Source organism: Rousettus aegyptiacus, unplaced genomic scaffold (assembly GCF_014176215.1).
Source record: "Rousettus aegyptiacus isolate mRouAeg1 unplaced genomic scaffold, mRouAeg1.p scaffold_m13_p_6, whole genome shotgun sequence".
NCBI classification, from domain to species: domain Eukaryota; kingdom Metazoa; phylum Chordata; class Mammalia; order Chiroptera; family Pteropodidae; genus Rousettus; species Rousettus aegyptiacus.
The window spans coordinates 51,107,334-51,135,041 of record NW_023416309.1 but is presented as its reverse complement, the minus strand read 5'-3'; the positions used below and the strand labels follow the sequence as shown (position 1 = coordinate 51,135,041).

The 27,708-nt window shown below is 43.5% G+C and overlaps 2 protein-coding genes across 7 annotated transcripts in view; one reads left to right on the top strand and one right to left on the bottom strand.

The window, feature by feature from the left end:
• Positions 1–22: 22 nt before the first annotated feature.
• ENO4 (enolase 4) lies at positions 23–27,502 on the bottom strand. Of its 5 annotated transcripts, none has more exons than XR_001596637.2 (15): positions 26,766–26,930; positions 22,427–22,555; positions 21,481–21,671; positions 19,633–19,775; positions 17,781–17,950; positions 17,552–17,683; positions 16,119–16,172; positions 13,020–13,076; positions 10,798–10,965; positions 8,273–8,398; positions 6,718–6,913; positions 5,307–5,374; positions 4,677–4,794; positions 2,991–3,216; positions 23–741 (listed from the first exon to the last, which is right to left on the bottom strand). XR_001596637.2 is itself a non-coding variant. In XM_016142501.2 (14 exons), the coding sequence occupies exons 1-14, from the start codon at positions 26,928–26,930 to the stop codon at positions 3,068–3,070; spliced, it is 1,866 nt and encodes a 621-aa protein (XP_015997987.2). In that variant the 3' UTR covers positions 23–3,067. The 5 variants fall into 5 exon arrangements, 3 of the variants coding, with proteins under 3 accessions (XP_015997987.2, XP_015997986.2, XP_015997990.1); XR_001596636.2 differs by lacking the exon at positions 23–741 and adding an exon at positions 3,292–3,736 and having other exon boundaries at positions 3,113–3,216; XM_016142501.2 differs by having other exon boundaries at positions 23–3,216.
• Positions 26,775–27,708, top strand: part of HSPA12A (heat shock protein family A (Hsp70) member 12A) — a 130,424-nt gene continuing 129,490 nt past the window's right edge. Inside the window, exon 1 of one of the 2 annotated variants that reach the window (XM_016142495.2) lies at positions 26,775–26,931. In XM_016142495.2, coding sequence (XP_015997981.1) covers positions 26,929–26,931 — 3 coding nt within the window. In that variant the 5' untranslated portion in view covers positions 26,775–26,928. The remainder of the gene's footprint in view (positions 26,932–27,708) is intronic. The other variant, XM_016142499.2, reaches the window with a different exon arrangement.

Genomic DNA, 27,708 nt, shown 5'->3' with positions numbered 1-27,708 from the left:
GTTGATAGAAAATTATGTGCGTTGATAACTGTAGTAATTTTTAATAATCCACAAAATGGTTTATTTTGAGGCATTTTATTCCATGGTTTTTTCAGGCTCTCCTCCTTCCTATATCTTTCATCTGCTGTGATGTGTGAAACACATTTAGGAATATAAAGACATATACTCTTTCCCATATTTCCTCACACACATCAACAGAATAATGCAGTTATAAAAGCACCCTAATTTCCAGGGTGAGAAGTGAACCGCTTGGCGAGACGTGCGGGCTCGGCCAGACAACAGTTTATAACTGATATTTCACGATTGCTGGCTCGCGGTGTGGCACCCTGATAGTCCGTCCAATCGTGACCTCTGAGATGAGGGGAGAGGTTCCGTTGTGTCCGGGGGGGTCCCTCCATTAGGGAAACAGCCCCGCTGGGCGCCTAGGGACCCCCAGGGCATCGCAGGGTACCGCTGGGGGGCCCCGCAGCAGATTACAGTGTGAGGTCTAGTATTTTGAAAGCGTTCTTGCCGTCTCTAAGCGGCTCACTTTCCTTCACTGCGATCACAAAGCATTTAAAATTAATTTGATAGGAACTTGATATAGGATTTTACTCACCTTCTCTGCCTACAATTTTTCCCTTTTCACATCAGTTTTTAGGAAGTTTTGCCTGTGCTGGGGCACCATTGTCAACGAGCAGTCGGTCCGGGATGGGGAGACACTGGAAGACTGGTCCTTGTATCTTCAGGGTACGTGCTTAGCTAGTTGGGCAAAAAAAACAATAGTCGCCCTACTTATACTACTTTAAAGTTGGAAGGAACTGCCATGTTTATATTTGTTTTCTCTAAGAAATTACTTATTCTTCCTTCCATTTGGAAATAGGAATTATATCTCGTCTGCTACAGAGTTTTGTAACTCATGTTGATGTACTTTTTATTGTCAGTGAGGCAAAGGGAAATTTGTGCTCTTGTTATTAAAGAAAATATCTCCCTTTTTCTGAAAGAATAGGAATTTAATTAAAATTCTAGCCCCCTTTTGTGCCTGAGTCTCAACTCTCAGCCACAGTAGTTTCAGCAATTGGTCAGTTTGCTGGAAATGCTGATGGACGGGGATCAAGCTGAGTGTCACCACCAGCCTTGTTTGGTCTGGGTAAAAGGATGGACATTTTGGCTCTGGCCGCTCACCGGTAAATTCCTCCTTAACAGTAAAATGTTTGTTGCAAATGGAGTAATACAGGTAAAGATTATTGCTAATTGTTTGTCAGGTAAATGATAGTCCATATCACAGAATCTTAAAGACAAAGTTTGGATGATTTTTCTAAATGCACACTATGCATTTGTAATCCTTTTCATCTTGGAACAACTTTAGGTCGTACGGCAGTAAGTTGCGGAGCGTGGCTAGCCACCCACCACCATCACTGGCCTTAGAAGGATCATCAATCAAGTAGCCCTGACTTAAGGATTAGACTGAAGTTTCCCAACCCGTCATTTCTTAACATGGAATATTACTAGTTTCTTTCATCTCTTTTACAGATACTACCTTACATATAAATACATATGTTTTATATCTATCGTTTTATATAACAAATTTAGACGAGAGAACATAGAAACAGTGCTTATCACTTTAAGAAATTTAAATGAAAATGCTACCCTCCGTTCGGTGACCCTGATCCTCAGGCGAGGTAAAGGTGAACAGGCCATGCTCTGTGTTGAAAGTGCTGATCCGGTTGAGGTAATAAATCACCTCTTTCGTTAGTTTAGCTGGTAACTTGGTTGTCCATTTTCGCTCTGGTCTCATTCATTTCACTGTAATCTGTGTCACAGTTCCAGGCCATACCCTCATACGATCCCCCATACTTGTGTGCGTGTTCATGTGCGTGCACATACACGTGCAAAGGTAGCGCGAACACCCAGTCCCGTTCCTCCTGCCTTTACCATGAATTTCTCTTGCCAGTTGTCGTGCCGCATTGCTAGTTCTAAGCGTCAGGAGAGGCAGATCACCCGCACGTTCTCCCAGCTAAGAGTGACACCGCCCGGCCCTCCTGCCTGTGCTCTGAGAGGACCCGGCCCTGAGCCCAGTTTGTCCCCACTTCACGAGGAAGGCCCCGGCTCCTCCACAAGGCCAGGAAGGTTCCCTGTTAGTACCCTTCGAAAGGAGCGATCCTTTTGAATTACATGCCTCAGAAATCTAAACTTAGCCAACTTTCCACAGGTCAGTATATAGTAATTTACATAATTTGGGGGAAAAGCACATGATAACTTTTAACAGGGAATCTAAATCCCACAAGCAGGTGGGCGTTGTTGCAGCTGTAGGAATGTGAGTAAGCTTATTTCGGTTACTCCAACGCTGTACCCCTAATACAGGCATTCGGTCAACGTGTATGTTGTATTGCACTTAATCACCTGTTAGTATAAATAATTGGGCATTTAATTACCTTAAGACCATTCACTGGTGGTTTATTAATTTATAATCATTCTAAAAAAGATTGAAGGAGACCCACAAGGATATAATTAATATAAGAAAAACTTAAATTTAGAAAGAGGAGGAACTCAGGGAAGAGGGGGTTAAGGGTATGAAAGTAAGAGGAAGCTGTTTGGCCATTGCAGGAAACAGGAAAGCTCTCGTACTTGTGAGGTTGGCTAAAAAAAAAAAAAAAAAAAAAAACAAAAAACTTTCTAGCACAGGTATGTGCTATCAGTTTTGAAGATGTGCACCTGTTGCTAGTTGTTTTCAGAGATGTTCGATTTGTGAAGCTTGAGTGTGGAGTTGGCCATAAAAATACTAGGCTCTTGTTCTAGGTCGTGATCCCCTCCCCGCCTAAAAAAAGTGGACAGGAGAGCTGGTATACAAACAAAACCTCCATGGAAGTGCGAAGGCTTAAGACAGCGTTCACAGGCGTCACTTCAGGCACAAATATTGTATATGTATTTCACCAAATAGTGAAATTAAAGGAAGCGGGAGAGCGCAGGAGTTAGCGAAGTCTTAGAGCAAAGTGAACATGAAGACATACGTCAGATCTTCGGGTCCGATACTGCCGACGTGTGCCTGTCAGCAGGGGGGGGGTGTGCCAGCCCTGTGCAAAGGTGCTCACGTGCCCGCCGATTCGTCCTCTACGACTTCCGTGGGGAAGATGGGCTCCGGGCACTCGAGCAGCTCGCCGGCCTCCGTGGCCGCAGGCACCTCCGCCTTTTCGTCCTCCTCATTCAAGCAACAGAATGTGTGTTCTTCATTGAGACCTATTAAAACACAACGACGGTCATGTTTACTGTCTAATCCATCTGTGCCCATTGTGATGTTAGCCAGCACTCTACCTGAATACAAAGCCTTGCCAACTAACTATTCCAAAGTAAACCAACGAGTGCAGACTTAGGCTGTTCCAGCCAGGTCCATGTGGGCGGTGACGGGTCCTATTGGCTCAGCTTTGGCCACGATTTCCTACTCAGCCTCTCAGGGGAGAGATTTGTTCTTCCAGTTTTTGGTCCCCTTAACATTTTATTGACCAGTGCCAGTGTCAGAGAAATTCTCATTAATCCATTAATCCATTCCGGAATGCTGGGAATGGGCGCGGGGCCCTGTCACCAGGGAGGGCTGGGGCTCCTATCGCTGGTCCCCTTTGATGCCCTGGAGCAGCTGTTTCCCATGTGGTGCAGTCTGGCAGGAGATGTGACAGGTCATCTGAGGAACCTGAGGCTTCCACAAGTCGGTATGACATAAAAAAGAAAATCAGGCCCATGTGCAGGAACAATATGATTTTACCTATTTGAAGAAATAAGCCTTGTTTTACACTGAATGACACAAGCTAACATTTGACTGCTTTCAAGATTACATATGTTAAACATGACAAATTTATAATCACAATTTCTACGGGTTTATTTTCTTTTCTAATGCATATATTGAGTCACGAAGTAGGCCTGATTTCTTTCATATCCAATCATTGGTATGCTCCACAGTATGTTCATAGTACCCCTGTCTCATTTAACAGATTTTATTTACAGCATCCAAGGAAATTTTTTGTCAACATGACTTAATACTGTTTTTCATTATATTCATTATTTCTATCTTAAAGTCCAGAATAGTTTTTTTTTTTTACGAAGACAATAACTGTTGATCCCTAAATGTCTCTGCCTGCTATGTACCTACTTTTGGCCATCACTGTCGGTGACATAAAAAGTAAAAATGTGTATTCGCTTCTCTCCAGTTAGCCGGTACACATTGCACCCATGCTCATTTACAAAGGTTTAATGTCATAAGTGACTGGTGCATTTCTGAGACTGTGGCCTTCCAGAGAACAACATTAAAATGACCATGCTTCCTACTTAAGTAAAACAGGCTGTTTCCAAGAACCGTGAGGAAAACGTGTCTTTAACTTCCATGGGCGATGCAGAGAAACCTTAACTGTAATTTGGACCAGAACAAAAGGTAGGGCTGGAGATTCCAATCAATTACTTCTATTGAAAAGCATCACGCAGCCTATTCATCGAGAAGAACAGGGAGAGTTTTAAACATTCAGGTAAATAGATAATCCATTAAGAAAACAATATGCATTGTGGCGAATGCCATCCTGGTTTTGCCAGCACTTATTTATAGTCTTTGGAGTCCCCGGCCCTCCCGCCGAGGGATTTCTATCCCCCCTCTTCCAATCTTTGTTCTCTTATTCATGGCTGAGTGAAAACAAAGCGGGAAAAGCTGCACATACCCAGTGTTCCCTTCTGGACAAGTTCTTCCTCTATGGTGAGAAGGCGGTTGTACTTAGTCACCCTTTCGCCTCGAGAAAGACCTCCCAACTTGAGAAACCGGACACCGAGTCCAACGGCCTGAAGGAGGGGGAAAAACATCTTATTTTCAATGGAGGAGTCGCATTTTGTTCAAAAGACACTGTCGCTGTGCACTGTTTCGGTGTTTCTCGTATTAACTTAGTTTTTCCCTTTACCTAAGTGGAGTGGACCTGCTTACAAGCTGAGGGTGTGGAAGGGTGAAGTGGCAGTGTGACTGCGTCAGACTCGAGGAGGCCTGTGTGCATGCGTGCCGATTTTACCTAAGCACGTTCTGGCCTTTCTCGCTTCGTCCGAGGCAGGGAGATGGCAGGTGCGCACCCCAGTCCTTTAAGTGGGCTGACCATTCTTCCCGGGGCTTCAATTTTTCTTGTTTTTAAAAGTTCAAAGATTAGCTCTTTGCAAAAGGTAGCTAGCTGTCTGGGAGGAAGCAAGTCCATTTCATAAAAGGTTACATGACTTTCTCTGCCAAAAACTGCATTTCTCTGAAATACCAGTTAGTGATAAAAGCGGTATTTTGGCAATTCTGCAAGTGACCGGCCTTTGGCACTTACCAAGTCAACAAGGCTGTCGTCAGAGGACTCTCCTTCTGTGCTTCCGAAGATGGCCACACGCTTCTTACCTGCAAGCAAAAGATTCTTTTTAGTTCTGGACGGTACGTAAACAATGAGCACACATGTGAGCTGCGGGGTCAAAATTTGAAATTTTCCAAAGGTTGAACTTTTCCATGAAGAGTCAATTATTGGACCACCTAAGACTTCTAGCCCAAACATTTGCATTTTTATTACCTTCGTTTTATCTGTTGACCCCTTTCCAGTAGCTTAGATGCTAAATACTAAGTGAATGCCATATTTCACCAAAAATACCATAAATTATAAGATGCATCAGTAGTACCAATAAAGAGGAAAAATGCTCAAATTAGATGGACATATTTCTAAGACCATTTCTAAGACATTCAGTTTCATCCGTGTTTAGTGTAGAAAAATGCATCTTTAAGCCAGTATATGATTAAGTGCAAGGGCATCATATGTGGAGTTGATATGCCTAAATAATGGATCTCACAATTCATAGAATTTTATTTAAAGGAATCTGTCATTCTGAATATGTATTAGAAGAACAGTGATGATAGTATTTAATCATTTGAGGATCTCAAAGTCCTTGAAATTAGCCAGTCTACAAAGAGTGCAAGTCAAAGTTCTTCCTATAGTGATAATTTTTGTGTTTTAAAGGCAAGAGCTACAGCAACAATCTGAAGTGGGCCCCAGGCTAGGGTAGGTTGCAGGCACAGCGACTACAGGCATTTCATTCCATCCTCTGGCACCAGCCCAGGCCCCTGGCTGCAAGTCTTACTCTGAGTCCTGCTCAAGGTCTGCCTAGTTTTCTGAGAGCCACTCATGATATCTGTGTTTCAGGCACTGTGCTTAAGCGAATAAGACGCGCATGAACTCATGGGAGTTTACAGTCTAATGGAGGGATACCTGGCATTAAATAATTGTACCGTTGTGGCCAGTCCTATAAAGAGAAAATACAGGATGCTATGAGAAAGGTTCAGAGCAACCAGTTAGGGGTGGAGGAAGTCAGTGAAGGCATAACTATCCGACGAAGTTTCATTTAAGGCGAGAAGACGTGAAGGATCAGGAGTAGTCAGCCAAGTAAACAGTATGGGGGCAAAGCCTTCAGGGCCGAAGGAACAGCATGTGGGGGATGGCTGTCATGTCACGCGGAGCTGGTGGGGCAGTGGCCGTAGCCACGCCTTTGTTGCAGCCTCACTAAAGGGGCTGAAGCGACTCAGGAGGCTGCATTTTGTTCTCCAGCACCTCATCCCTCATAGGTGGTTGAATTTTTTTTCTTCCCAGATTTAGTCCATGCTTTTCATTAACGGCCGTACGGAGTATTTTGGGCTTCTTGTATAAATAACCAAGTTAAGTCCATTATGAATCTTTTTAGATCTCTACTTTTACTCACTGTCGATGAGCTTGGTTACTTCCACCAAGTCGGACATCATAGTTTGATTTGTATGTTTTATGATCAGCCCACTGGATTTGGGGCTGCCGATTTTTCCATCCTCTATAAGTTTAGAGATGCTTTTGGATGCACTTCCTGCAATTATGTAACACCTGGAACCAAGAGCATTATAGATGCTGTCCCACTGTTCAGAGTCCTGGGTAAATATTTAAGAATTGATCATTATAATATACTGAACACAGTCACAAAACAACAGGAACCATATAGCACATAATCAAAGTTATACACCTTTCTGAGATACACAACACACCTTTCTTTTGTATCTGTAGCTGAATGATGCCTGTACCACAACCATACAAATTAACAAGCTTCTTGGAACAGAATCTTAAAATGATTAAATTTGAGCTTAAAGATCCAGTGAATAAAATGTTCGGACACATTACGTGCTGTTCTCCACATTGATTCTGAAGTTCTTCAAACCCAGGCTTTCCCCACCCACTGTAATATCCATAATGCTGCTAACAACTGGCTGGTTAGAAGATTTTACTATTTTTGGTAAACAACTGAAAGAAATGAATTTGCAACTGCTCTAGGCCCTCATTCTCAAAACTATTTTTTTTTCTTTCTTTTTTTTGGGGGGGAGGGGGTGAGACCACCAGAGGAAATGAAATGCTTACTATTAAAAAAAATGATAACATTCAAAGTCTTCTCAGCGAATAAATGGAAGGAACTTGAGGCTGTCTCATTAGAATAGATGGTATAGGTGCCTCTTACCACACTAACAATGGCTGTGGTCAGAGCCTCAGGACAAGCATTGGAAAGCAGCCCTGGCGAGATTACAGAATGAGCTCAGGAGTGCCTTCCCCAAGAGCAGGGACAGAGCAGAGGCTGTGAGCAGAGAGCTGGGACTGAGAGAAGCTGGGTCCCCCCCCCGAGACCCCGCAGACTTTTCACCCCCTAAATTTAAATTGTTGAGTTATCACAAAGGGGGTATCTGGTATCTGTTCAATATCTCTAATGGTTCTCAGATTCATAAAATCTGGGATTCCAGTTTTGGCATTTAAGCAGGTTAGGAAGAGAGACGGTCTCGTGTGGCACACAAATGTCCCTTGACATTGGCATTAGTCTGAACAGACCGAAAAAACTCTATATCTCAAACCTTTAAAAAATATGGCTTTGTTACTTTTATGCATATGTAGTAACTAGATTTAGGTTAAAAAAAAAACATTCGGCCTAGTTGAAGTCCTATTTCCATGAACACTTGAAAATGATATATGATTAACCTATGGAAGCGCCAGCTCGCCCAGCGGGCTCGGCTCCCATCAGTTAGGTGGCCTGTACGTAAACCAGGAATAGCTTGCTTCATTCCGTAGACAGGCTCGCTCCTACGTAATTGTGTTTCTGCTCTTCATTTGCTTAGTAAGTGCCTTTTCTCATAAATGCGGAAATAAAGCAACTCGGACCCAGTCCAAATTACAACCCATTTTGAATGACAGATCCCAAAGAATGAGCTTTTGTTCTGTTTTACTACAAAATTGAAGGTGAAACCTGTTACCTCTTTCCTGAAAGGATCGATTAAGGCAATAATTGAGGGGAACTTGTTGATCAGGTCCACGTACAGGTCAACCATGTCAGCTGCGGCTTTGTACGTTCCCATCATCACCTCATACTTTCCTTTAGTCTGAGAAGTGTAAGAAAGATGTGAAAGGATGAAGGATGAATTCCTCAAATGGTAAAGATGTGATCGAGACTCATTTCCATTCATTTCATTTAAAAGATTGTACACGGATTCTTTTCAGGCCACATCCACTTTAGAAATCTGTGCATTTCACTTTTGAATATCTGTTAACTATCAACCTAGGGACATCAAGTCACCACGGCCCTTAATACCCCACTGAGCTCCCCCCCACCCCCCCACCCCCACTGACTGCGGATGATGACTCCTGCACAAAAACTGAGTATAGGGTAGAAGGGGGATAATTTCTTTTCTAGGTTTATGGCATGGCGCCAGAAACCTGCCCGCTTGGGTAGATGGACAATAACAAATTCATAGAGCAAACACTAGCGGTGCAAACCTGCCCACTCACTAGAACCTACCGGCTCTCGACTCTCAAGTGAATAGCTCGTTTCCTCTGCTGTGACTATTCTACCTTTGAAAGCAAGGCTAGGCAGTTGAGATACTAACAACCAATGTGCAATGTAAAGTGAATTATGTGAAGGCACGTTGTTCTCAGGTAGCACATAAGTTCTGGTAGTAACTACATGGTCTTGAAAGTAGAATACCAGTGTGACCCCATTCACACTGGCAAGGCCCCAGGTCATTAAGCATACAAGTACACAGGGCTAGAGGACCTGAGGTAGTCTCTTTGCAAAACAGAGCACCTTTACTTTTGAGTCTGTGTTCAGAGATGACTGCCCGGGATATTGGGGTACTCAGGAGGGAGGGGGAAGGGAACAGATTGGCTGTTTGGTTTGCTAATGACTTCCTGCTGCTGCTGCTAATTGAATGGATTCCATTGGAATTAAGCAGGTTCTTAAAAAATCCATACCCTTTTCACATTAAATAGCTTTTCATGTGAAAAAGTTTCTTTACTGCAAAGCTTTAAAATCCTATCTTGTCAGTAAGGATATGCTAATGACTTTGAACTAACATTATTGTTAAGAATTATCTGATATCAAGCTAATATATTTTACTGAATATAAGCAATAAATACCATTTCTAGCTAGCACCAGCAGTCAGTATAGTCACAGTTCTTGGTATACATTGCTGATGAAAACATGCAATTATTTTTCTTAATGGTATGCCTAGGAACCAATCATTATGTGAAGATTAGGAAATTACATTAAACATTCCTTTATGTGCTCCGTTTCTTTAGAAAAGTAAAAGAACTTTTAGAAACCTGCTGAAACTTAGGGTTCTGAAATACTGTTCAAGCTTTCCTTTGAATTAAAAGTTAGGATTGTAAATCAAAGTGGAATACTATCTGGTCATGTCCTCTGAATTCGACATTGACTACCTAGTCACCATAAATCCATGTTAATTTGCTGGCATTTTTAAAACTCAGAGTCAGCACTTATGTATTTGAAAATGGGAAGTGTGTGTAAACCTACAAGACAGACAACTCTTAATAGCTTTCCTAACGTAAACAATTTTCCACATTACCCTGAGGAAGTGAGGGCTACAACATTTTTTTTTTTTTTTAAATGAACCTGTTTTCCGGCCCCTTCTTAAATAACTTCCTCCAGGTGGTGTGGTCCCCAGGTGAAGTTTCATCTGCTAAAGCTCTGTCTCCCTGACCCAGGCTGTGGATAACACTGTGATAGGCTTAATTGGATAGAAACACAAACTTCATAAACTTCAACAACTGGGAAATATATTTCTATTTAAAAATTGAGTCACAGCAAAAACTTTAGGAACCGTGTGTCTAGAAGGTTTATCAAGTCACAGTTATAACTGATTTACTTTTCATGCTCAACAAATTCAGCATTTATCAACCAAATGATTGTACTTAGCAGAACATACCAGTTTGTTAAATTATTTTTTGATAGCTATCATAATTACAATGTAAGCAACCCATTTTAGTAACCCATGTAATTGTTATGACATTTTCTGTTAATTTTTAAAATTATGTATATCATATTCTCTGGTCATTAGCTAACTTGGTTTTCTCAACTCCATTTATATTTGTTTGTATTTTATTTTCAAAAAGAATTATTTTAATAGTATAATAAGAACAGAAAATATATGTAAGAATTGAAAATAAAACTCATTATTCATAACTTACATAATGATAAGCAAAGAAATTCAAAAATAACCTTAATAAACTATTAGACTTAGTAAGTTAGTAGAGTCAATATATAAACACTACATTTCTACAGACTAGCCCCCAAAAGAACAACTTTAATGATACCATTATTAATAATAGCATCAAAAACACCATCAACTCTATACCTGTACTCCCAAAAAGTATTATCAAAAAAAGAAAAAAAAAATGGATCTGTTTGGAAAATAAACAGGTAAGCTCGTCTTCTGAGTTCTAATGTAAAATTAATGAGACCTCAACAAAAACAGAAACTTACATAGTCCATCAGCTCATGCGCAGCACAGTTGATGGCTAAATGCAGATTTGTTCCCAACTCCAGCCCCAGGTTTGCACAGATGCCTTGTATTAGGAGCAGTGGCTGCTCTATGGTGTCATAAGTAATGGTTAAACAGCCAAGATGGGTCATCTTGCCAGTGATCACCGGCTGCAAGATTCAAAGGAAAGTAATGCATGTAAATATAGCGCATTACGGTTCTCGGAGCTTCCTGTGTTGGGCACAGTTTATAACCAGACATGGCTCTCCGAAGATGTATTCTTCTGATCCTCAATTAACCCTACCTTTAGGTCCCACTCATCTCTGTATGATCTTTGTGCATATGATTGCCCTGCAGTATCTGGGAGTAATTTGCTTACTTACCAAAGTTTTCAAGTTTGACCTGGGAACACACTTCACTCCCCTCACTGTGCTGTGTTATTTCTTTATTGGCTCTGCCATTACGCATGGGCTAACCTGAGCCACCACCACCAAGCTGGTGACTCTCCAGGCCGTACCTCCCTGTTAACGTCTGTCCTGCCTGTCCCTAACCCTGTCCTCTTCCTCCAAACCTGCTCTTTCCTGTGCTCCATTTTCCTTTTAGAAGAAATAACTGTGAAAACTTACAAATGCAATTCTACTTCAGGAAAGGTTTTATTTTTAAAAGGGTTGTAGATTTCAGCTCAAAGTATGTAGCATTGAGGATGAATTCCAGTGGAAGACGATTTGATGACCCAAATGACCCCAGGGAAAGGCAGCCATATGCTTCTCTTACAAGGTCAGCTTTGATGTGCCTTTGTCATAAATTGCCACTATGCAATTATAACGTAAGTTGAAGCAATATCAGTAATTCTAAGGGCTTCAGGAGTGTGTATCATATTCAAGAGCAAACATGAACCTAGGTATAAATATCCCATTTTTAGTGGTGATAGTACTAGCTAATTATAAGAACCATCCAATATTTTTAATGTCAATGACAGGAACCTTCTATTCGGCAAAGGAATGGTTGGGGAAATTTTTATGTATCAATTGAGGGGTTTCACTACAGAGTCTTCTAAACTATAAAAGCGTTGCTTACTAAATGCCAAGCTAGTCTAAACACTTTACATAAAGTAAATATTTACTCCTTAGATGTCAACCCCACAAAGTAGGTACTATTATTATTCCCATTATACAGAGTGTGAAGCAGCTTGGAACAGATTCTAATCCAAGCAGTTAGTTTGCATGGCTGCTTCTCTAGAATCTATCATCTAACCTGTTTCTAATGGGGGAAAAAATGGAGTAAGGCTGATCACAGGAAGAGCTAAGTTTCCCAGAACACGTAAGACAACCCACTGGAACAAAGGGACCAACTCTGAGATGTGGTTATTTGTTCACCACACCCCGCCACCTCTCCTACAAGGAGGTCTTACATTAGAGTGTTACGCTCGTTCCAACAGATCCCACAGCTGTCAAGTATTTTACTTACATTTCTCTTTCCCAATTTTGAAGAGGAACTTAATTTTTTATCTTTACCAAGTCCTTTCTTTTCTTTACTAGCCCCTCTTGCCGATGACTTTAACAGACATTAGCCTAGTGATTACAGGCTTAATAGAACAAATATGGCACATGTGAGCAACCTTCACCATTTGCATTAGGCATATAACAGATGTACCTATCAGGGAGTGCCCACAATCACAAAAACGACCCACTGATCATGCTCAGCTGGTCTCCCAGGGCTCTTGCAGCCAGCACGGGCAATTTTCACAAGGACTGTGTGTCTGACTCCTGGCAAAATCTGAGATCTGGCAACGGTTCATCAGAAATGGTGCCTCGGTGACTTTGAGCACCATTTCTGTGCCTTTTCTCCCTCGCTTTGGTAGTAGTAAAATTAAAGTCTATCCTTTATGCCTTTCAGCTCGTTAAAGAGATTCAGGTGCAGAGCTTCACATGTCATCCTATTACTCATAAATGAGATTTCAGTTGGTCAGACAACTGCTGGCAGAGATGGCCCAGCAGCCTGCGGCCAGAAAGGCGGGGACAGAATGCTAGTTCAGCCCTCAGAGTGCCCGGTTTTGTGCCCTCAAAATAGAATCATTGTGGATTTTCGACTTGTCTTAGTTAGGTCTGGTCAAAAAAAAAAAAAAAAAAAAAAAAAAAAAAGACTGTTGGAGAGGCATAGGAGCAGGGAGCAAACAAATGAATTGTGTTATACAGAAGTGTGATAAGCAAATGCATATACTTACTTGACCTCTTTTGGCTCCATTATGCCCTTTCTTGGGTTCTGCTTTTGGAGGAGGGGGCTGTGGGACAGAAGATGAGAGAGAGAGCACTTGGGATTTGCAGACATGTCCATAGCAGCAAGCAAATCTCAGATTTTCTGGCCTGTCCATGGCTCTGGGGCCCAGCCAGTCACACTGTCTCTCTCTCTCTCTCTCTCTCTCTCTCTCTCTCTCTCTCTCTCTCTCTCTCTCTCTCTCTCTCTCACACACACACACACACACACACACACACACACCAGCCACTCCCTACTTTTATAAACCCTAAACTGTTTCTCAAATTCAGGCATGTGTTCCCTTTAGTTTATCCTTAGATTCCTGCTCCAATCATATACATGGGGCACGTATACACATATTCATGCATTTCTACTCATAAAAATAAAGTGTCGTTCACTCCTACAAAGTTCCCTCCTTGCCCTTAAGGAATAACAGCACCGTGGGGTTTGTTTTCATCGGCCCAGCATATTAGTTCGAATATTCTCAGGGTACAGACACTTTCTCCTGCAGGGTGGATTTGACGTTTGGAAAAAGACATGGGTCTTTAAATCTGCTGACTCGAGTGTGGTGTAAAGTCACTTGAGATTAAAAGTAAAGATATTTCCCAAAGAGGCGTTCCCACAATTTGGAGGTATAGATAAGGATGCATTTTTATGGCTGACATTTAATGGCTCTGTAAACTGGGGCCTGTTTGTCAACTGGGCATGGTTCACACTCAAGTATGTGCAAATAAGTTATCCTGCTCTTTTCACTATGAAGTCAGCTGAACTTTTTATTCCCTGGTAAAAATAACACGGGGACAAATCTCCGTGCCGGGCTGGAGACAGACAGTGGTGAACAGACAGAGGGGCACGGCCTCAGGGGTCAGCAGTCTGGGTGCAATGAGATGCGGGTTACAGCCAGAGAAGCTGGGGTGCGATGGGGAGTGCAGGGCAAGGGAACTTCGAGGAAGGGGGCTCTGCAGAGGGTGATACTGAGGGATTTGTGGGAGCACTGAATCCTCTGGGTGAGAAGGGCATGTGCAGCCCTGTGCAGGGATGTGGCCTTCCCGGGGGAGCCTGAGAGCCAAAAGCAATAGCCTTCGGGCAGGGTTTTCCAGCCCTGGCACTCCTGATTTTGGGGGCTAGATAACCCTTTGCTGCAGGAGCTGCCTCGTACACTGCTGGATGGTTAGCGGCATCCCTGACTGCCGCTAACCAGGTGCCAATAGAGCCCCTCCCTCCTGGCTGGGACAACCCAAGATGTCTCTAGGCATTGTCGAATGTCCCTTAGCAAAATCATCCCCTGTTGAGAACCACTGCCTTACAAGAACAGATTAATACATTTTACTATGTCAAAATTTAAAAAGAAAAAAAAAATCCCTGTGGCTCTATAAAATACAGCTAAAAGGCAGGCAGCGTGATAGAGGAAAATATGTATGACATATAGAAAGAATTGACGCCTTTATTATACAGTATAAAGAATTCCTAGATGTCAGTAAAAGATGAACACTCAATAAAAAGGGCAAAGAGAGCAATTTGCAGAGTGATTGGTGCAGTGTTTTTATAATATTTTAACCACAAAACACATATATTTGTGTGTCTGTCTACGTGTATGAATACAAAAGAAAGTCTGAAAGGCCACACACTGAGTTTCTAACGGTGCTAACCTCTAGGAAAGGGATTAGGGCTGAGGTGGTAGTCTATAGGGCTGGGGAGTTGGGGGTGATGGTGGCTAGCTCTACCAGGATTTGAATTTTCAGAACATTCATGAGCTGCTTGGATAATCAAATTAAAAAAAAAAAAATCCATCAAACATTTGACAGTTGGGCTGACTGCAGAAAGCGCGAATATCTTGAATTTCCTAATATCCTAAGCTGGATTTCCTCCCCTGCTGTGACGGCCACCACTGTGTATTGCTTGCTGATGTGTGTCAGCTTCTGGTCCGATCGCATTGCTTATGTTCAACTGGTTTACTCTTCACAATCTCCCCATCTCATACCCACTTTAGAGGTGAGGAGCGTGAGGCAGAGAGGTTATAGAACTGGTCCCAGGTCGCACGGCTGGTGAGGGGCAAAGCAGAGTGCAAGGTCAGGGTTAAGTTGTCTAAGCCTGAGACCCTGCAGGCTGGTGCCCATAAAAAAGGTGGCTTCCTGAAAAGTGCCACAGACACTGTCGCCGGGCTGATTAAAGTCATTCTGACCACTGGGGCCTGGGCCCCAGCCGCGCCTCCCCAGTCACCATAGGGAGGGACCGGTGCGTCCTGATCAGTAGCTTAAAAGCCTCACACTAAGTGAACGTGGGATCCTGGACCGGGTCCTGGAACAGGAAAAGGGGATTAGTGGAAAAACCGGTGACTTTTGAATAAAGTCTGGAGTTGATCAGTAAGGTACCATTTTGTTTTCTTAGTTTTGACAAACTACCATGGTGACATGTCATGTTAATGCTGGGGGAAGCTGGGTGGTGAGGGGGGTGCGTTATTCGGGAACTCCGTATCATCTCTGCGACTTTTCTGTAAACGCAATATTATTCCAAAATAAAGGTGTGTGCGTGTGCGTGTGTGTGTGTGTGTGTGCACAAGCACCACAGACAAGGACTGGGCCCCCCTTCTGGTGTTAGCAACATCACTGTGCACTGCCCTCCACCCCTTAGAATACAGCGGGGCAAAAAGTGATTAATACAACTTCCTGTCTGTCACCCTGACTCTGTGACTTCCCCCTCAAGGGTTGCTTGGCCAAGGACATTGTTTGCCTAACACCTGAATTCTAAGCAGACATAAGAGTCTTTGCTTTAACCACTACACCAAACTGCCTCTCACATCCTAGGGGCCAAATCCTTTCTTTCTTTGTAAATCCTAAGGAATGGTCTTAGCATAGAGCCCACTGCCTCGGAAATCAAAATGCGATTGTTAAGTACCATAAGAAACTGGATCCATAGGCAGTGAGGAATGTATAAGCTTGGCTCATATGGGAAACACATTTTCCATTTCAATAACAACACTATTGACTTAATTCCATAAAGAAGGGGTAATTTGGGTATTAGAAGGTGTATAAGCGGCGGTCATTAGAAACCACAGATTCTCTTTACGTACCAGTTCGATCGCTTTGTTAATTTGTTTCTGAATTTCCATAAGCATCTCCACACCCTGTAAGAAGAATAAACGTGATCTTCCACGCTGCAGTCTAGAAATTTTAAATATAAAAACTTGCACCACACATAGCTGTTTCTAACTCAGAGCATCCGTAGGGTCCCTGGCGTAGCAGCCTAGTTAGTGGATGACCTGCTCTACGAGATCAGAAGAGCGAAGGTGCCTCTCCGGCCTCAGACTTTAGCTGGGTGGACATGAACGAGAGGCTCTTCTTCCTCAGTACCCGCTCTTCACTGTTCAGAGCCAACTGGCGTACTTGGTTGGACCAAGTTAACGTCATTGTTTTTCATGGTCTCTTGACGGACCTTCTTGCAGTACATGTACAGGTCGCAGGTCACGAAGGGATTCTGCCTGATAATGTTTGAATTAGTGTAACTTCACTGTCACTTAAAAAGTAGAAAAGTGTATTTTGACGATGCTGGGGTCTGCATACGAAGACGAACAACGGCATGCCAAATGCACTGGTGCCCACACGGCACGGCAGATCTTAACTACAGGAACAATTCTGGCGCCAGAATCCAAACACGATCTGACAGATGGTGAGCCAGATATAAAGCCTAGTCTCCCACAACTGATAAATTGTGAAGTAATGATTATTCTCTTTAAAAAAGAATTCTTTACCACACGTCTCGAGATTTAAAAAAAAAAAAAAGAATGATTTTCACTAGCTTAGATCACATATCACTCAGAGAATTACCAGAGGGCGTAAAGCTTCCTATACTTTTTCTGAAAACATTCCCCGTAGAACACGCACATTCAGTTCTCCCTGATGCCTAATTGGTAGCCTGTTTCATGAGGATTTAATGAGCACCTTGACTCATCCGGGACACTGAAGAACAAGAGACACACCAGCACACCGCTAGGTGATAAAGATGCAACTTAGGATTCCTTCATTCCGTATTCCGTAAACATGCTCTAAACCTCTCGTATGCGCCAGGCAATCTGCAGCCTGCCATCTGCCATCTCCAGGCCCTGGAGTTGTGACTTAACGGAATGGGTTGCCATAGTACATAGACTAGTCAAGAAATATATCTCAACTCTCCCCCACCCACAAAAAAAAAAAAAAAGAGAGAAAGAAATGCACAATCTTTCAACACTACCAAGGCCTGCAAAGTTACTCACACATGGCGTCTCTGTGAGTCATGAGCATGAGTCAGTGCTGTAATGAACCAGAGATCTAAGGTGGTCTAAATATGTTCCCTTTCATTCGAAATCTTGCTTTCTTCCCATTTCCCTGATTTCCTGAAATATTTTTTCTCATTTTATATTCAGTTCCCTCTCTCGGTGTCATAGCCATAGGGACCTACACTAAAAACTCCGTGATGGTGGAGTATATTTTTTTTTAGAAAAAAACAGTTTGAGATAACGTAAGGTACTTGTTTAGCTGTTAATCCAGGATGAGGTATACAAATCACTTCTTTCATTAAATTCAGCTTCCCAGGTGATGACTTCCCACAGCTGACCAGAGACGCCATCAGCAAAGGGATAGTGAGCTTCGTTGGCTGTTCCTGAAATAGGGGAAAAATCAAAGGGGAAACGAGAAACACGGTTCATTTCTATTGAGATACTCATGAGTCCTTGTAATGGAACACGATGGCTCCTAACCTGCTGGTGCTTCAGTAATGCGATGTTGAAATACAGAGGATTATTGTCCAGCATGGCGTTGGTTTTGGCGACAGCTAGGGACACAGCCCCGATGGCCATGCTGCCGCAGAGTACAGGTTCGGCTGGTTCCGGAGGTATAATGGGTTTCTCTGTAAGAGCATCCTTCGTGCCTGGAGGGAAAAAAAAAAATATTGATAAAAGATTCTTTTCCAGGAAGTTTGACTGGAATAAAACTATATTTTTCAATGCTCTACTCAGGGATATGAAGGCCCAGCATAGAGAAAGTTTGAACGCCGAGGTTGGAACAAACATATCCTCCACCTCAACCCCCAAGAAGTTTTCGGTTTGATTCCAATTACTATCTAATGCTCAAATAATCCTTAGGCATGGATTTTTTTCTAAGAAATTGTAGAACATTCAATAGTAACTCATTCAGTCGTCACATGGGGCAAATTTTGTTCCTCACATTCACATATGAGTAAACTAGGGCTTAGAGAGGTTAAAAGACTTGCCCCATACCTATCAGAAAATGAATAAAGGGAGGATTTGGATAGTCTCTGAGCTCCAAAGCCTTTGTTTTCCTATATTCCCGACTTGATGTCGAGCATCTCTTCATGCATATATCTAACTTCTTACTTTCTCAACAACCTCCAACCGATGCCTTTTTCTTTTAGAGGTGACTTCCAGACCCAGCCACCCACCTACAGTCCTTCGTCTTTCATTTTCAGCTGCTCTCAGCCACCCAGTCTGATCAGGTACCACAGAGTCTGTCATAAATCTCTAGTATCCCTCCTGTCCAGCCCTTGCCCACAGCTACTGACCTGGGTCACGTAGGCCAGATAAGTGGAGTTAGACATAAGCACCCAGAACACAGTAAATGTTCCGCACATTACTGTCCCCTCCAACTTCTTTCCTTCTCTCATGTTCCAAGTTCTGTCGGTGCAAAGCAACTGCCAAATGCACATGCATTGGTGGTCTCTGCCTGTAATTTGGCGTTGGCCATCCGCACCCTCCCAAGACGTTGATTTAGTATAATACTTTTGTCTTGGGCAATGCTGTTCTCCATTCTAGGCCTCAACACCTGAATCTAGGACATAAGAGAATTCGTCTCCACAGTTAGTCCCTTTCTAGTTCCGGTGCTTTATTATTCAATGGAACCAACTCTTATTGGGCATTTAGTTTGCTCCTGGCATCGTACTAGGCGCTGGCAGAGCTAAATTGAACCAGGCATGATTCATGCCCTCAAGGAGCACACGAAACACTGTTACAATACTAGCAGCAGCTCCAGAATTAACATACTGGAGAGGCTGAGCTTAGCAATCTATTGGGAGGGATGGAGCAAAGGGCTATGATAATGCTGATTATTTGCTTTAAAATAGCAAAGTTTTCAGAAGAAACTTTCTATTAATATGTTACATAGGACTGAGACAATGTTGGTTGCCCATATTGAAGGATATTATTAATCTTTAATATATGGACGGGCTTCTGGATGAAGTTTGACATTTTGAGGTGCAGTTAAAGGTCCCTCATGCCACCCTCCCCTTCCCTGACCCCAGCACTGCCACTGTTCAGTGCACTTTGTTTAGTAACTGCTCACCTCTTGGTAAGAACTATTTTTATCTTACAAAAAAAATAAATAAACAAACAATGGAGGGTGGGATGGTGTATAACCCTGACCACCCAACACAGAAGCTTCCAGCCAGGAGGTGGCGTGGAAGATGGATGGTATCTGGTGGGGGTCTAACTCAGGTCTACAGCATAGAGACTTTAACTCAGAAAGGTGGTCCAAACTTCAGCCTTGTCTCTTCATGCATTTGCTGCCAAAGGTTCTGCAAGACGCTAAGCCACAGACCTTGCTTTTGTCCCTTCTTTTTTGCTGGAGGTGGAGGAGGAGGAGGAGGAGGTGGTGGTGGTGTTAGAAGTGAAGGGTCTTGCAGGCTCTTTTCCAATTCTTTTCTCTCCTTATCTTCTTGTACTTTATTTTCAAAGAATGTCCTTAATGGCAAGAAAATATGGCTTTACCATGGCATATTTAGAAATATCACTCGTAATTTTGGTCATGTTTTAGTGCTGACCCTAATATGTTTCAATAATTAATTCTGCTTTTTAGCTACTTAATAACATACCAGTTTCAATTCCCAAAGCCCAAAATAGTGATGCTGTTATGAAACTGTATTTGAGAACTGAAATGAATTTTGGCCTGGAAATAAATGTTTAAAGATTTCAGGTGTTCATTTTGATTCAATTATTTGAGCTCTTTTTTAATTTTAAAGTATAAATTGAAGATATGATTTGATTAAGGACTATGGGAATTTTCTTTTTCAATAAATGACCATCAGTAGAAAAAATAAGAATAGACAAGTGAAATATATAGCACTATGTGCAGGACTGTTTTTTGAGGGGTGGGAGAAGCTTAAAATGAATAGCTAAAAAAAACTTTGGGAAAATCTCACGTGGGTACACGTACATAAAATTCCAGTCTCCAGGATAAAAAGAGGCAAAAAGCTTCCACACACAGAAAACAGGCCAATGAAGAACAAAGACATGGGAATCAGATGTGCATCAGACTTATTAATAATCCAGATGCCAGTGAGGCAATGCCTTAAGAAGAATACTGAGAGAAATTGATTTTAAATGAGAATTCTATACTCAGCTAAACTGTCAACCATGAGAGCAAAGTGCTGACATTTTCACACATGTAAGAACTCAGAAACTTTACATCTCATATACCCTTTCTCAGCATACTTTTAAAGGCTGTAATCCAGTGAATAAAGAAAGAGGAAGATATGGAATGTAGGTACTAGGAGCAAAATGCAGGGAGGTCTTAATGACATCCCCGCGGTAGGCAGAGAGAGGAGCCAGTCCAGGTGGGAAGTTTGGAGAGGGAAACCTACGGAAAAAAGGAATGTATAGAATAGAAAGTGGGGGGAAAAAAACTAAGGATCTAATACCAGATAAGGCACATAGAGAAAAAGGAATAAGTGGACTAGCATTCAGAAACTGAAAACTATTCAAAAAGTTGTTTGTTTGTTTGTTTGTTCTCCACAAAAGCCATAGTCTAACTAACTCTGAAGCAAATTAAAATGTGATTCTATGCACAATTAAGCAGGTGATGAAGTTTAGAGAAAGAGAATCCAGTCGATCTTCATGTGGCCAAGCGGGCTGTGGCATTGGCACGGCACAAAAGAAAAGGCAATGCTAACTGATACTTCGTTGGGCACTGAACGACGCTCACTTAGCCCCAGGAAACACTTCCTTGGTTTTCACCTGTTAGAGTCAATATGTGGGCAAAGCATGGAACACTTGGTTGTGTCTGGCAGACAGAAAATAAGCATCACCTGTTGTGACTGTATAAAAGGATATGAGAGACTCGAGGGAGGCGTTCGAGGAGGCGGGGAGAGGGAAGGGACAGCATCCCGAGTCTTAATTCTTTTCCTAAGACACTTTTTACTGAATCCCAAGAAAGCTCTACGCATGGAAAGAAGCAGAAAGTCCTCATGTAGACTTACGCAGTAAAATTTTAATGACAGGGTGTACAGAAGGAAAACAATATTTTATGCTAAATTTTGCTGCTCTAGCATATGCCTCTTAAGTGACTGACTATATCCTACAGATATGGCAGACCTGTTTCACTGGCAGGCGAAACGGAAAGAGAACATATGTACTTGTACTGGACACTTACACTGCAAGGCGGCTTTACCTGAGCACCTGATCCACCTGAGCCTGGTCGGAGGGCGCCAGGCCCTGAAGCTCCTGGGTGATGGTTTCGTTGACCCACTGCACAGCGGTGCTGACAGCATCGGACCTTTCCACTTCTTCTGCTTCCGCTAGCTCGGGCACAGCGTTCTCACGGACTTCGAAGTGAGTCGCGATCACCACAGAACATATGTTCTGAAAATAACATAAGCGTGTTCTACAGTTTCTCTACCTCTTGCAAGGAAATAGGAAATTGTATCTGGCTTTTAAGGTGCATATTTTATCACCAACTTCAAAGGGAAAATGAGAATATATAATTTTCCTTGAGGTATTTTTGTTGAAACACTGTGGAACTCAAACTTCAAGGAACATTTACGATTATTACTTTGTTAAAATCCCCTTAGAAAAATCTTACGTTGAACTTCATTTTTATCACTACCTCTCCAATAAATAGCTGAAAGGATACAAACAGATTTAATCATAATTATTTTCCTCCCGGAGACTATAGCAACATTATTTCTAACAACAAATATGGAGCAATTACAATGAATTATTAAATTATAAAAATGAATTTTTTATGTAGACCAGTCTATAACCTATGAGTCTGTGTAAATTTATGTATAAATATATGAATCTGTGAACTCATTTGTGATTTTGGAACTCATCACATTAATAATGTCAAGATTTTAAAACTATTTTTGCCCAATTTCCTTTCTCCATCTTGGAGCATCTTCAAGTTAGCATGTCATGCCTGTACCATATTGCACATAAATATAACAAAGTTATGATTGATTGTATGATTCGTGATTTATGTATGTATGTCTACCTATAAATAGCATGTGCGTGTATTTCACAAACACCGAATTTCAAAACATTAATTTTCCACAGTTTAAACAATAAATGCCGTGGGGCCAGGATATAGTGAAGAATGCACGTAAGCTGCCTCGTACCTTGGGAAAATTTTGAATGGTGCAGAATATTTCCACTTGTAGGGTGGGAAGCCCCAGTCCATCTAGTACATTCTTCCCCACCACTTTGCATATGGTGGGAGGCTTTGCAAGTTTAGAAAAGCAGTTTGCCTTCAACACAGAAAAAAAAAAAAATCAGAATGCCACATTTATCTTTAAAAGGTCACCCACATTTTCTCTAGTTGCTACTAATGCTCACCCTGAGTGTCCTCATGCTAGGATTAGCCCAGCAGCTCTGTGGGAGCACTCCGCCCTCACACACTGAGATTTGGGTTTCACCGATGCTAAGTCTCCGGTACATGGGCCAATTTGTTGTCTTTTGAACTCTCATATGTAGAAACTCACATATGTTTTTCATTTCTTAATTTAAAGGTCCTGTGTCACTCTTTAGCTGGCCTTAACCTATCCTTCTGTCCAAGATACCAAAGTCAGTTGGTTTCTAGAACACCGTGACACATTCAAACTTAAGAAACCTAAGTGGGCCGGTTTTCATTCCTCCCAGCAAGGCATCTGACATTTTAATGGTGAAGACTTATGCATTGCGCTGACCATCAGTTCATGCAGAGAGTTGTATCAAAGAGGATTGGTGGAACCTTAGTAACAGCGGGTTCATTGATGTGGAAAAGCAGAAGCCATCTGGAAGTGATCCAAGAAAGAGACAGAAGAAAGAGAATGAAGCTGAGGTGGAGAGCCCACTCAAGGAGCCTGGGTAACGAGATTTGAGGTGGCGTTCCTATGCACAGGAGCTGAGAGAGAAGGCGGAAGGGAGGTGAAGGCGCACCCTCCTCGCGCCAGCTGGTGCCGGCCTCTCGATGTAGCAGCCCAGGCCTCTGATCTCCCAGTTCGAAATCCAGCGACCTCGGCCCACATAACAGGTCCTCGAACACCCACCGGCAACGTGCCAGCACCACGGTGGCGTCCCAGCAGAACTAGAGCAGGAGCCCACAGCCCTCGTCACTGAGAACCCGCTCCTCCCTTGGAGTGCAGTCTTTCATTTCTTTTATATTTTCACCTCCCAGATTCCATAGGGCTACAGCAGCCTTCCTTGGCATGGCCCGTCTCCTTCTAATTATACTTTTCATAAATCTTACTCTTTCTAAAAAAAAAAAAAAAAAAAAGTAAAAAATAATAATAAAGCAAAAGCCAACTTTCAAGTTCTCCATGCATTTAAGGATGATGATTTGTATGTTAGTGAGTAAGTACCTATATTAATTTAGGTAGAATCGGGGGACAAAAATATTATGTAGCTTATATTTTGTGTTTTATAGTGAATTCAATTCAACAAGCAATGAGCACCTACAGTGTACCACACATTGTATAACAAAGGGAAGAGGATTAACATTTTTTAAGTGCTTAATGTGTATCTTGAAAGAGTGACTCTGTCTTATTTATCACCATATCACATACCACAGTGCCTGCCATATTTAGGATTCCATAAATTAAATCTTGTGTAAAGTAACACGTCAGACACAGCCCTGGGCACTCTGTATACACTGTCAGTAAATTCTCAAAACAACTCTATAAGTGAAGTTGTATAATCTCCACTTTATAAAACTTTGCAAACTGAGTTCTAGGGACACTGTCCAAGATAACTAGCCAACGTTTCGTCTACTGCTTTGTAAGAGACCAGCTCAAAAGTTAGTGACTTAAACCATTTGCTCACGATTCTGCAGTCTGGGCTGGGCTCAACTCGGCAATTCTTTGGCTGGGGTCTCCTCGGCATAGTCAGTCATCCGGAAGCTTGCCTGGGTCCAAGGTACCCAAGATGGTTTCACTCATAGGTCCAGCGTCTCTGCCAGGATGGTTGGAACATCTGGGGGCTGGCTGAGCATCTGTCTTTCTCACAGAATATCCTGGAGGTCTCTCATCTTCCAAGGCCTCTCGCTATATGCTCTCTCTCCCTCCAGCAGGGTAATTGGATGTCCTTGCATGCAGCATGATGACTAGATTCCAAGAAGGAGTGTTCCATGAGTACGAGCCTCGATATGACAGCACCTACCAAGCCCTTGTTTGCATCATGCTTGCCTACATGCTATTGATAAAAGCAAGTCACAGCACCAAGTCCCTAGTCAGTGTGGGAGGGACTGAATAAGTCCCTTCATGCTGGTGGTGAGGTTCACAGGGGGCCATCGCAGTCTACTATAGCTACCGAGTGGCAAGGCTAAGTGCCAAATCCAGATCTTACAACTTTCAATTGTTGATGAAGGAATAAAGAGCCTTGCTATTGTCCACAAGGATCTAAATTCCTCTAATATGTAAGAAAAGCATAGAAGAAATGGCATTTGAGCCAAGCACTGGAGGAGGTGTTGTATTTCAATAGACAGGCAACGAGGAGAAGTCCAGTGCAGATGCTTCAGGTAGAGGGACGAGGATAAGCAAAGGGGAAGGAAGTGGGAAACCTCAGGCTTCAGGGAATAGCACCGGGGCCTGTGAGGAGGAGCAGGGGAGGGAGGGGGAGTGTCACCAGGGATAGAGGCCAGCACTATGAGTCACAAGGGGGAAGGAGTTTGATTTTACTCAGCAGGCAACCAGCAGCTCCCAGAAGTTTCTAAGCAAAAGAATTATGGTCAGATTTAGAATCTGCAACATAGTTCTAGCAGCCCTATGTGGGATGGATTCAACAGAGGGAGAGACCAGGTGAGAATAAGGATGGCCGAAACTAGGGCAGTGACTAAGAAAATGAAAAGGAAGTTGCCTTTTTGCCAATCCAAGTCCCAAACATCCTTCAAAGTCCAAGCCAAAACTTTCTCAGATGCTATGGCCCATAGGGATCTTCCCCACCCCTGAACCTTTACTAAACATACAGTGATCTGTCCCTCAGTCTAGATAACATATCTTATCTATGACTCCAGTTGTTTTATAGATAAGTGGGGTTTTGTCCCTAACCAGAGTATAAGCTCCAAGAGCTGTACAAACCAAAAGTCCTGGCTGCCTATTAGACTGGGAAGATCACTACCCTGGGAAACCAGGGTTCGAGTTTCCAGTGTCAGCTTTTCCACTAAGTAGTTATGAGACAAGGGCTTGGTATCTTTGTAAAATGAGGAAGTCAGGTCAGGTAACATTCAAGAATTCCTCCAGCAAGAGGTAGTAGAGAGTGGAATTCCGGGTTGCATTCATTCATTCATCTGGCAAATACTTTTGGAGTGCCCACTATGTACCATGGACTCTGCTAGGTACTAGGGACATGGATCTGGTTTGATTTCTCACTGTTGTTCACTGTGTCCCTGGGAATTTAAGTTCATTGAGCCATAATTTCTGTATTTGTAAAACAGGAATCATAACTTTACCTCACAGTGGTCCTAAGGACTAAGGGAAATAACTTAAAGCACATAGCACAAGGAGCTCAGTAAACATCTCCTCCCACTCCCAACTTTGATGTATAGGCCATGACTGAGAAAAACATGCATGGAACATTCTCTACATCATCTGTCTTAACAAGATGGTTTTGAACCCTATAAAAACATCGTGATTCTTTACAGCACTTACATACTTTGCTTGATGTTGTCACATTGCCTTACCATCCTGCAAATTCTTACCAGTCCCATCCAAACTGCCTTCCATAACGCAGGCGTTGGTCAGTACTTAAGGCAGTAAGATAATTCTTGCCTTTGTTTCAATTGCTAGTTGCGTAAGACTAAGGTTTGTGCCAGAAATCTCACTGGGACTAGGGAGGCGCTAGGAAAAGGCCTCTGCTCTCCATGGGAGCTCACAATATGTGTAGGAAATGCTATAGGAATGTTGAAGGATGATTAGTCCTGGGCCAAAGTGGGCAAGGCTTTGATCTGAATGTGAAGTTTCGGTAGGAGGTGGTCAGGTGGGGCCGGGCATACAGGCTTGATTTGAATGAAACTTGGATGCAATGGGAGAGGGCTGGGCATGCGGCCCCGGGGGAGGCTAAGGCCAAGTAGTAGAGAATATCAAGGCGTTCATCCTCATCCCCAGGTCAACAGGAGGACGCTGAAGGTTGGTAAGGGGTGACCTACGCAGTATTAAGGTCTGTGTTTAAAAGGACACGGGCAGCAGGGACAGGCCCGCCCAGAGACAGGGAGGAAGCCTGCCAGTTCCTGTAGCTGCAGATACGCCTGGAGCTCACTTTCCTCTAGCTGCTTCCTGTCCACCACTATCCCTCTCGAAATTCCTTGGCCCCTGGTTTCCCCTTTGATTCCTCTCTTCAGGACGGTCTCCCCGTACGACCACCGTGCCGGACCCCGTAGCAAATGCACGCGTGCGCAACCCTGCGGCGCAGGCGCATGGCTTTGCCGCAGCGCGGGGCGGGGGGAGAGGGGCTGGAGGGAAGAGGGTGCTCGTCCCAGGTCCCTACCAGGTGCCCGTAGACGTCGGCAGGCTGGAGGTAGAAGGTGGAGTTGAGCAGCTCTTCCAGCCTGCGCGGAACGTCGTTCTCCCGGTAGTACTCCAGAGCCTGCTGCTTCAGCTTCTGCAGCTCCTTAGTGCTCCCACAGCTGCTGCCGCCGCCTTCTTCCCCCATGGTAGGAGATTTAAGGTTACAGCGGGGGTTAGTCTGGGGGCCTGCGAGCGTCTTCCCCGTCGCTAGGCAACACGACGAGATTCCAACCCCAGATCTCGCGAGGCTTCCAGCCCCGGCTTGCTCCTGCGGCTGGAGCTGCAAATGGCTCCTCGGAGCGCGCACCCCCTGCTCGAGGGAATGAGCTCCTCCTCTAGAGCTCCCCCGGCATCGCTTTTTACCACTCTCCCCGACGTTTTCCAGAGGGGGAAGTAGTTAACGATGTCAGGTAGCGCTTTTTGTGGAAGCGTAGGAGCGTGAGACCCGGCTTCCGGCCGGGTCTGGAGCCTGGGCTGGCGCCGGTTCCCCGCGGCCCTGGGACCCGGGCTGTGGGGCCTGCCCTACCCCCCGGGCCGGGCGGCCGTGAGCTCCTCCGAGTGGCAAGGGTGACTCTCCCGGGAGGGGTGTAGGAACTCGGGGTAGGCTCGCTAAGCTGTGGCGGCCCCAGATGGAGTCATTCAGCCGAGATTTAACTACCTGCCCTGAGCCGAGCACGGTGCTGGCAGGGAGACTGAAGTCCTGCAGACAAACGGCTCCGCGCCCATCCCCGGGAGATTAGTGGGATGAAATCAGTGGAAGGGAAAAACAGTGTGGACGGAAAAGGTTTGGGGTGAACCATGGGCGTAGTTATGGTTTCCACAGGCCTAGGGGCGGGGGTGTTACAGGCAAGACATGAGAAGTGGGAATGGAAGATTGTGATTGGGTCACGTTCCCTCTCCAGAACCTTCACGGGCTGCCTGCG